Below are 10,658 nucleotides of genomic sequence, written 5' to 3'. Positions count from 1 at the left end.
CATAAGACAATTACTGTTCATTAAGGACAATTACTGTTAATTGGGTAGATTAAAAAATGAATAGCCTGGGAGGACCTTTCCCATGGTGAAAACTGCTCTTAAGGTATCGTTTGGTATGCAGACGGGACGGGATGGAACGGAATGAGACGGGACGGGACGAGACAGGACGGAACGGAACGGAGCGGGAGCAAAGATGCCCTCGGATGGAAACAAGGAGGAAGAAGAAGGAGACGGAGAGGTTATAATTTTGTGTTCCACGGATGTGGAATGAGTCGTTCCAGGGGGGTGAGGTCGAATGAAAATTCACCCAAACTTGTCCCGTGGAACAACTCGTTCCACCGGTTTTAGGCTCACCAAACGTGGGACGGAACGTCTTGTCCCACTCTGTTCCGTCCCGTTCCACGTACCAAACGGTACCTAAAATAACCCTCCACTAGGCATTGTTTTCCTCAAGACCCAAAATAAATAGAAATAAAAGAGCTATTGTTACCCAAGAGTCAGCCCAATTTAAGGCCCAACACAAACGGGTCAATTATATTCAAACCGGTCGGCAACCCGTTTTCAGTTCAACTCCGCATCCTGCTGGAATCGTCTATCAATTTGGGTGTTCTCAACTCCCACTCCTCCTCCGCTCTCTCCGCGGTCTGCAATGGTGGAAATTGACGAGCTCGCGTTCCCAGAGGACGAAGAAAGAAGCAGAGTGTTTACGCAGCTAAAAGCATACTGCTTTGAGCTTCTGGAGCTTCTCCAAAACCCTAAGAAGCACTCCTCTGCTCTCTCTTCTCTGCTCCATTTCCTTCGCCAGTCTCCGCCGCATGCTCTCCAGCCCTTCTTCGAGTAAGCACTTCAACCTCTCTGTAAATTTTGCTTCTTTTCCTTGAATTTGCATAACTTATATATGTATATATATCCTTGCATATATGAACATGTATGTATATAGATGTAGTTATGCATGCTTGTATGCGTAACACTTGTGGTCAGCTTTGAGGGTTGGATTGGGTGAAGTATTCGTAATCAAGTTTGTTGGCTTAATAATTTTGAATTATAGAGTGATTGCCTCTGTGTTTAAGTTTTGGTGATTGGTGGAGGGGAAGGGTATTGGGTTGATTTATATTAAATGAAACAAAATTCCCCACCCCAATTGCACATAATTTCGTCTCGGTGTCTTTGAAGTGTATTTAATGGTTAGAGTGTACAAAAGATATCATTCTTATTCAGATTGTTTTTGAAATTGGTTAAGTACTATATTGATATGATATGACCTGAGGTGGCGGGGGAGCAAAACTATCACTTTTCCATCAGTAGACTCTGTGTCCCATTGCTCAACGCCACGGTGAATAGTAGGTTCAATTTTAAAGTTTCTAGTGATCCACACCCGGGCATGGTTTCATCACTTATACTTGTCGTACAAACTTGTAAAGAATCCAAAATGTGTGTGGATCATATATATTATGTATCTGTCATTAAGCATTATTTTCTTGACAAAGTTGTGCATCTTTCAGCTACACGTTGTTTCCGCTGCTGCTTCTATTGGATGCAGCTGTTGACTGTAGAACCTCAAAGAAGCTTGGTTCTGAAGAAAAACTTGGGAGTCATAATGTCCCAAAAATGCCCCAAAAAGTGAGTGATAGTGTGGCTGAAGGTGTGCTTCAGTGCCTGGAAGAACTGCTCAAGAAGTGTCTTTTAGGATCTGTAGATCAGGTAATCTTATTTGATTGACAATTGCTTGGACCTCTTCCAAAATTCGTACGTGTAGAGTTACTAAAGTAATTACTGTTTTATTAGACAAAATTTAATTTGATAATTGGTTTTGCTCTTCAACCAAACTTAATCTATGTACATGCCCATTCAAATTGGGGATGCAGAAAATCTGAAGGTAGTGGTTTTCTATGAGGGAGAAGTTCTTTTGGCATCTTTGTCATCATTGTCTAAACATTCTTGCTGATTTAATTCATTAATTGGGTGGGAGTGAATTAGTTATAAATGTTTATTTCTCCTGCAATTCTCTTATGTTATTACTTTGATGTATGCAAATCTTTTCTCTCTCATTCTGCCTCTTCATGCATAATCAAACATTATACATCCTACCAAAGAAATGGCATGGTTTTTCCATGAGTTCAAAATTGGCTTGTATGTTGCATTAGTTAGTTTGTTCATATGAGTTTATTCCTAGGAGGCAGTCTTCTTATTTGAAGTGCAATAATATCCTTTTGCAGTTGGTTGTAGTACTGAAAAAGTTGACTTATGGGGCTTTGCTTTCTCCATCTGACGCGTCAGAAGAGTTTCGTGAAGGAATTATTAAGTGTTTCAGGGAATTGCTACTGAATTTACTTCCATGCTCTGATGAGTCTTGTGCATGTAAACGAATCTTTGGTGTGCCTATGCTTTTAGAAAACAGAGACTTGAAAGCTCCACTCAGTAGAACATCAAAGTATGATTCAGAACCAGATGAATGTTTGCTTGCATTTCTACAGTCACAAACTGCTTCTGCAGCTGTTGGACACTGGCTATCACTTCTTCTCAAAGTATGCTAAGTTGTCTTGAGTGGCAGTTGATCATTCTGTAGAAATAAAATTTTCCTATGGTACTTATTTCCCAAGTGGTTTTATGAAAAGGCTGCAGATAATGAGGCTGCACGAGGACATCTAGGTAGTGCAAAGCTTCGGATTGAAGCCTTTATGACCCTACGTGTGCTTGTTGCTAAGGTAATCTTGTGAATTACCGTAGGTTCTAACTTTTGTGGCATTGATTCATTAATAAAACTTGAATTTGGGTGCCTGTGTTTCTTCCCCCCCTTCTTCATTTCATGATGTTCTGACCATGATAATGTTGAGAATATTGCGTTTAAGAATGGGAAAAATGGAACAAACTCTGGAAATCGAAAACAAATAACCAAGATAAATAACACCAAGAATTTACGCGGTTTGGCAATATGTGCCTATGTCCATAGGACAACAACAACAATCTTTCACTATATCAATAATGAGTACAACCAATAATCTTGCCAAATCTCTAGAACTAGGACTTGACGAAAAACCTAAAAGAACAAGAACAAGAAATACACTCTCTCTTTTCTTTTCTCTCGCACACACTTTACAATATTCTCTCACTCTAATCCCTTGAGTGGTATACAATTTATTGTTTTACTCTCTTCATTCAAAACTAGTACAATAGCCCCTTTATATGGACATGATAAAGGTCTTCTTCAATAAGGAATACTAATCCTAATTGGAATCTAGTTATGACTCCTCCAATTGAGAAACTAAGTCCAATTGGGTAAACAACTCCAATTGGGAAAACAACTCCAATTGGGAAAATAATTTAATCCTCTAAGACTATTAATTCCCAATAGACTTAGGACAACTTATCATGGGCTGGAAAAAAACCCAACAGAGAAAAGCTTAAATACTATTTTACTCTTTATGAATCAATTTGGTGTACATAGTAAGAATCAAAATACACCATCTGAGGTTTTTAGGTATACTGAAGTTTCTTCAGTGCAAATTGGAAGCATACAAATCAGTACCTCTGGTTAGTATAATTCACGACATTTTTCTTTCCAACAGGTTGGTACTGCTGATGCGTTAGCCTTCTTTTTACCTGGTGTTGTTAGTCAATTTGCCAAAGTTTTGCATGCCTCAAAAACAATGACCAGTGGGGCTGCTGGAAGTGGGGATGCAATTGATCAGGCAATTAGAGCTTTGGCTGAGTATCTGATGATAGTTCTGCGGGATGATGCTAACTTAACTACACTTGATATGTCTATAACTGTTAGTTCTGACTTAACTTTAAAAAAGAATGAATCTACACAATCGTTCTTGGATGAGCTTCGTAAGTTGCCTGTTAAGGCGCATGGTCAAAGTAAAATGATATTGGAAGATTCGAGTAGTAAAGTGATTACAACTACTTCCAACTCTGAGAAGAAAACTGATTCTGGCAAAGGAGATGGATCTTTGCACGTGGATCGTACAAGTGATTGGATTGAGAAAACTTCAATGCATGCGGATAAACTCTTAGGTGCAACTTTTCGACATGTACGTTCTTCGTTTCATTTGCTACTAGTTGATTATTATCCATTATATGCAATCATACAATGCTTTACCTCCTGAAATGTTAGCGCTTTTATTCAATGGGTAAATTCTTCAATTATTGGTTAGATTTGCATTCATCCAGCAAAAAAAGTGAGACAAGGTCTCCTGGCTTCCATACGAGGACTGTTGTCAAAGTGCAGTTACACGCTGAGGCAGAGTAGACAAACGCTTCTGGTTAGTTCAGAATTTATATGTGTTATTGATTCCCTTGGGCTCTCATTACATATTTTCTCAAGTTGATGTATTTTCGTTGCATAATTTTAAAACTATGAGTGTATATTTGATTGACTTGTGTAATAACGTTATGGTTTTATCTTTAAAGAAAACCCTTGAACGTGGTCTTCTTTTTACCCAAGTCAGCCTGCACATATTTTGGGTTAGAGTTCTTGATCCGCAATTTCTGAGACTCAGCTGATTTTCAGTTGTGACATCTTCCATTGGTAGTGCCATCTGCTCTTGATTATCTCGGTTTGGATTTTGGAGCTTCTAATGACTCAAGTTTCCCTTTCTTTTTACCAAACACCCTGGTTGGATATGTGCCTTTAATTTTAGTGTCTTTCAGCACTTCTGTAGTATGGCTGTTGGCCCACAATTTCCCGAATTTTGGTCCCACCCCTCTCTATTAAGCTTTGCCAGGTGCCGGTCAAAAAACCTCTCCTGCAGCAGAAGCAAAGATTTTCCATATCTTGTTTTGGCATTTTCTTTGTTACTTGGTTGTCCTAAATTAAATCATATCTGGTTGATTTGCAAGTGCTAAACTTGAACTGCCACTTCGAGCTAACGCATGCTCTGGCTACCACTCATGCAGGAGTGCTTGTGTGCTTTGGTTGTTGATGACTCTGTAGAGGTATCTGCAGGTGCACAAGAATTCCTTGAAAATTTATTCTCATCGATTGAAGATAATCAATTGGAACATGATGTTGCTCAGATGTTTAGCAGGTTAGGTCTTCATTTGATAGTAGACAAAATAGTGGTGGTGGTTGGTCCTGCCCTTTTGCAAGGGATTTTTTTTTTTTCTTCTTATAAGAACTTGATTATGTTACCAGGCTCATTGATAATCTTCCAAAAGTTGTCCTTGGGAGTGAGGAATCACTTGCAGTCTCACAAGCTCAGCAGCTACTTGTAATAATGTACTATTCTGGTCCTCAGTTTGTGGTTGATCACATCCTTCAGTCTCCGGTATGTGGTTATTTTCTCAGTAAATTTATCATGTATGTTTTGAGTTGTCAGTGGCTTCATCTAGTCTTATTACATATACATACACACACACACACACACAAGATAAGACTGGGATTGCTTATTTCCAGTTGTTCAGCAAAACAAAATCTTTCAACCATACTTGATGAATAAATGTCATATAATCTGGAGAAACAAGATAAATTAAAGTTATGAATATGCACGGCTTTCTTCTTTGTTAACTTATGAATACTGCATGCCTGCGTAAATTATTATCTGGTATATCAAACAACATTGTTTCCAGATAATAGTAATACAGCATTTCAAGAGTTGGGAATATAGAAATAGAAAGTTCTAGAGCAGGCTGCAGGCATTATGTCTGTTATCATTGCATAGTTGAACCTAAAATGCTTTGGGTTCTTAGAGTCCTTACCTTTTCAGTTTCAAGTTCTTTATTCTTGCCTATGACATTATTTATATGGCACTGTCTAGGTAACAGCTACTCGTTTCCTGGACCATTTTTCTGTTTGTATGAGTCAGAACTCGGTGTTTGCTGGTTCTCTTGATAAGCTTCTTACCACTAGGCCATCCTCAGTTGGATATCTTGACTCTGTTTCTGAGTTGAATGCTGGAGCCAGTATTACGAGCGAGTGCCTAACAATAGTGGCTGCTGCTCCCCGAAATTCAAAGATTGCAGGCATCCAGGAGAAGGATATACCATACACATCAGATAATGTTCAGAAAAATTATGAGAATTATAAGCTTCCGTGCATGCCTCCTTGGTTTGTATACATTGGCAGTCAGAAACTATACCAAACTCTTTCAGGAATTCTTAGACTTGTAGGTTTATCCTTGATGACAGGTTATTTCAACTCTTCAGATTTAATTGTTTGGTTTCAAATTTTAACTTATGTCCTTATTGTTCGTTACTGATGTCAGGTTATTTTATTTTTCCTTTCTGCTAGATAAAAAACATGGGCAGCATTTGTCACACATCACTGACATACCAGTGGGTTACTTGCGTAAATTAGTTTCTGATGTTCGTATGAAGGATTATAATAAAGTGAGTTGGCACTCATGGTATAATAGAACTGGTTCGGGACAGTTACTGCGCCAGGCGAGCACTGCTGTGTGTATTCTTAATGAGATGATATTCGGTATGTCAGATCAAGCGACAGATATTTTCGCAAGGATGTTTCAAAAAGCGAGAAAAAGAAGTAAAGAGGTTCAGGACTCTGATGCAGGATTTGCTGATGGTCAACCTTTCAAAGTTGAATCTTCCATGCTTTGTGAATCTAGTTGGAATGTTTTAAAGGATGAGGAATTAAGGAGTCACTTGATTGATTGTGTTGGTAGAATATTACTTGAGTATTTATCTCATGAAGTATGGGATCTTCCAACAGAACATAAATTTTCATCCATGCATCCTGACTATGAAGCTGAAGATATTAATCTAAACTTCTTTCAGGACACGGCTATGCTACACCAGGAAATATACATTTTCCTCCACCTTTTGTGTTATAATTTAGTTTATCTCGCATCAGTTTGTTTCAGCAGATGGACATTATATTGACGGTAGCTTGGTCTCCCTCTACAGGTTATCATTGAAGGAATCGGCATAATCAGTATCTGCCTTGGAGGAGATTTTGCTTCTAGTGGATTTCTTCATCAATCCCTTTATATGTTGCTTGAAAATCTCACTTCTTCAAACTATCGTGTTAGAAGTGCTTCTGATGGTGTATTACATATCCTGGCTGCTGTATCTGGCTTTCCAACAGTGAGTGCAGCATACAGAATCTCAATCTGTTCCACTTTTGGAGTTTGTCTTATGAGTTTTCTGTTTTAACTGTCCTGTAGGTTGGGCACCTAGTACTAGCGAATGCAGACTATGTGATTGATTCTATATGTCGTCAATTACGCCATTTGGAGATTAACCCTCATGTGCCAAATGTGCTCGCTGCCATGCTTTCCTATATAGGAGTCGCGTATAAAATATTGCCTCTATTTGAGGAGCCGGTACGCCTACTAGATCTCAATGTTGCTAGATCCTTAGGACATCTTAAAAATCATATTTCCCTTCTGATTATCTGAAAAATATAATCCTTGTTGGCATGCTCAGTTTAGATGTTTTATTAATTTCAAGGTACTGTCAACTCCTCTATGGCTTCACATGGAGAGTTGGGTTTTGTTTTTAAATTGTAATGCTAATTCTGTGGTCCTGTAATGCAGATGCGTTCTGTTTCTTTGGAGCTCGAGATTCTTGGCAGGCATCAGCACCCTGAATTGACAATTTCCTTTTTAAAGGTCATCTTTTGTACCATACTGAGTTTCCTGTTACTGTATCGTGAGTCCATTTATTTGGCTTTTTGGTTTCTGTTTTACCAGGAGCTATTACAGCTGTAGTAAAGAATGCTATAGTCTAGTTTTCTTTTACTTAAAGATTTCATCAGAATCCCTTCTCATTCAGCAAGTAAAATCCTCTCATTGCATACCTGGTGGGTTGGTAGGTTTTCCTGAGATGAAAAAAATCGCCAAGAGCTGCATTAGTTTAATTAAATTATTTTGCACTGTATTCCTGCAAAGTGATGAAAGAAAAAGGATTAGGATTATTAAGAATTATATCTGTATATTCAGCTGTTATTGTCCATGGGGATTTGCCATTATATTGATTCTTTTTTCTCTTTAGGCTGTTGCAGAAATTTCCAAGGCTTCAAAGCGTGAGGCTTGTTCATTACCAACCCAGGCAGAGTCTTATTTGTTGGATGTCAAGGCTAGAATATCTGATATCGAAAAGAAAGACGACGACGACATTATTATGTCCCAAGTGGAATCAGGTGAACAGTTTTCTGTACCAATGCTGTTTATTTTAATTGGTGTTGGAATTGTGTTCTTTATTCCTTTTTAATGCTATTACTTTTGAGGTTTCTAGTCTAAATTATTTTCTGATCTAGCTGTGAGAATTTAGAGTTGTAAGAACTCAGCCAGTAATTGGCAGCTAGGGTCAACTTAAGTTAGTGTTCAATTCACTCAACCGGTTTGCAAGCTTTTTGTAAATTTGTAATCCCCTGTCATATATCTTTCTTGGCACTGGAGGCATTTTCTTTCAGAATATAAGTCAACAATAGTGCTGAACCTGTATCTTGTTTAATTATATATGCATGTAGAGCAATGGGATAGCATTATGTTTAAGCTGAATGATTCAAAGAGATATAGGCGCACAGTTGGAGCTATTGCCGGTTCATGTATTATGGCTGCAACCCCTCTACTTGCTTCAGCAAGGCAAGAAGCCTGTCTGGTGGCCTTGGATATAATTCAGGTAACTTTCTGCTCCCAACCTTTTTTCTGACTTTTTCTTCTCGCAAGCAGCCTGAAGTTAGATTATAAATTGTGATATGGCTGATGTCTTGTAATTAGTACATTTTTCTTGTTGGTCGACTGATGAATGAAACTTTTCTTGTCCACTTTTTCTGCTCTGTATATGAAGGATGGGGTTACATCATTGGCAAAAGTAGAAGAGGCTTATCACCATGAGAAAGCTACTAAGGAAGCAATTGAAGTAGTGATTCAGTCATATTCGTTATATCATCTCCAAGATGCCTTGGATGCTGCCGATGAAGGGGCTGATGAGAACCGGTTGCTTCCAGCAGTGAATAAAATCTGGCCTTTTCTGGTTGTTTGCATTCAAAATAAGAACCCACTGGTGCGTGGCCATTCTTTCCCCTTACCTATTTGCCTCAGTCCTGCATAGGCTTATTGTCATTTTTACTTGCTCTAGTCCCTTCGTGACTTGGATGACTCTGTCGTTGCCGCTTTATGTGTGTTTAAGCTCTTCACCAAGAATTTGCTAACGCATGAGCGTATACTGATTTTCTGCCTTCATTTATTGCACGTCTGTTTGCAGGCTGTTAGAAGATGTTTATCTGTGGTGAGCAATGTAGTGCAAATTTGTGGAGGAGATTTCTTTTCAAGACGCTTCCAAACTGATGGCTTGCACTTCTGGAAACTTTTATCGACCTCCCCATTCCATAGAAAGCCCAACATGAAAGAAGAAAGAACCCCTCTGCTACTTCCTTACAGAAGCACTTCCAGTTCTTCAGAGGAGTCCCTGGCAGAAACTTCTAATCTGAAAGTACAGGTTGCAGTTCTCAACATGGTTGCTGAATTGTCTCGAAACGAAAGGAGTGCTTCAGCATTGGAAGTTGTCCTCAAGAAGGTCAGCGGTCTTGTGGTAGGGATAGCTTGTAGTGGCGTGGTTGGTCTTCGTGATGCATCCATAAATGCCCTTCAAGGCCTTGCATCCGTCGACGCTGATCTCATTTGGCTTCTTCTAGCTGACGTTTACTACTCTATGAAGAAAAAAGATATGCCTTCACCCCCCACGTCCGATATACCGGTAATCTCCCAAATTCTGCCCCCACCCTCGTCTGCAAAAGAGTATCTTTACGTGCAGTATGGAGGGCAGAGTTACGGTTTCGATATTGACTTCGGTTCTGTGGAAATAGTTTTCAAGAAACTGCACTCTCTGGTTTTTATTAACCAAATGTACAGTTAGGAAAATTCACGTTATCATAGTTCATGTACAAATTAACATTCGCAGGTTACTGGTTTTTATTTACATTCTACGGCATGCAGGAAAGCAATCACATTCCTTGCCGGAATTAGTCCCAATTAACAAAGTAAAAACCTTTTTATGCACATATACGTCGTTCTTTCGCTCCTCTACGTACCTTGATTATTCGATGATTCAGGGCGCCGTCCCCCTTCTTGGAACCCGTTGGGGGGGCCTCCGCCTGGGAAAGCGACAGACTGTAAATCTGTTGGTCTCTCGTGCTCCAGTCTAGTTGCAAAGGAGCATGAACGCATCTCGTGAATCCGAATATGAAACATCTCAACGAAAAATATTACAAGAAGCAAAGTACTTTATCTGGAAGCCTGCAAATGTGTGGCTTGTAATCTTTGATCCGTCCTTTTGCGTCAGTGCCACCTTATGGAGCAGCTGCACTCGAGGTTTTGTGGAGCTTCTCAATTTATGAACTTAATCAAAGGAGAAGCTCCAAGAAATCTCGAATGTTGCTGCTCCGGCGTCTCTGATGGTTATATACAATTAGTTTCTCTGACGAAAAGAAGTAGACGAACGTACTGGTGCATGGACGCGAGGGCTACGTTTGGTTTCCTCGTTCGAAAAGGTTTGATATCTTTTTAGCTAGGTTTTGTCTAGCCTAAATCGACATATATCCATACGAGGGCTATGTTCTGGTGAATGCGAAACAGAACCACAAGATACCAATCAACTTGTTCGAATTTGATTTTCTATAAAGTTTGTCGGAGTACTGATCGAGTGCATCCAACGATCTAATTAGCAAGGAGATCGACGGGAATGAATGAAGGAAT

The 10,658-nt window shown here is 39.3% G+C and overlaps 1 protein-coding gene across 1 annotated transcript; it reads left to right on the top strand.

Annotated features, from left to right (window-relative positions):
• The first annotated feature begins 588 nt into the window (after positions 1–588).
• On the top strand, positions 589–9,884 carry LOC137726517 (uncharacterized). Its single transcript, XM_068465450.1, has 17 exons — positions 589–837; positions 1,503–1,701; positions 2,217–2,525; positions 2,616–2,705; positions 3,567–4,034; positions 4,158–4,265; positions 4,900–5,030; positions 5,138–5,270; positions 5,760–6,129; positions 6,233–6,753; positions 6,862–7,044; positions 7,125–7,283; positions 7,497–7,571; positions 7,954–8,101; positions 8,432–8,583; positions 8,752–8,967; positions 9,169–9,884. The coding sequence occupies exons 1-17, from the start codon at positions 650–652 to the stop codon at positions 9,817–9,819; spliced, it is 4,101 nt and encodes a 1,366-aa protein (XP_068321551.1). The 5' UTR covers positions 589–649; the 3' UTR covers positions 9,820–9,884.
• The last annotated feature ends 774 nt before the right edge of the window (positions 9,885–10,658 follow it).

The sequence above is a fragment of the Pyrus communis genome, chromosome 2 (assembly GCF_963583255.1).
Source record: "Pyrus communis chromosome 2, drPyrComm1.1, whole genome shotgun sequence".
Lineage (NCBI taxonomy): Eukaryota > Viridiplantae > Streptophyta > Magnoliopsida > Rosales > Rosaceae > Pyrus > Pyrus communis.
This window is presented reverse-complemented; position numbering and strand designations above follow the sequence as displayed.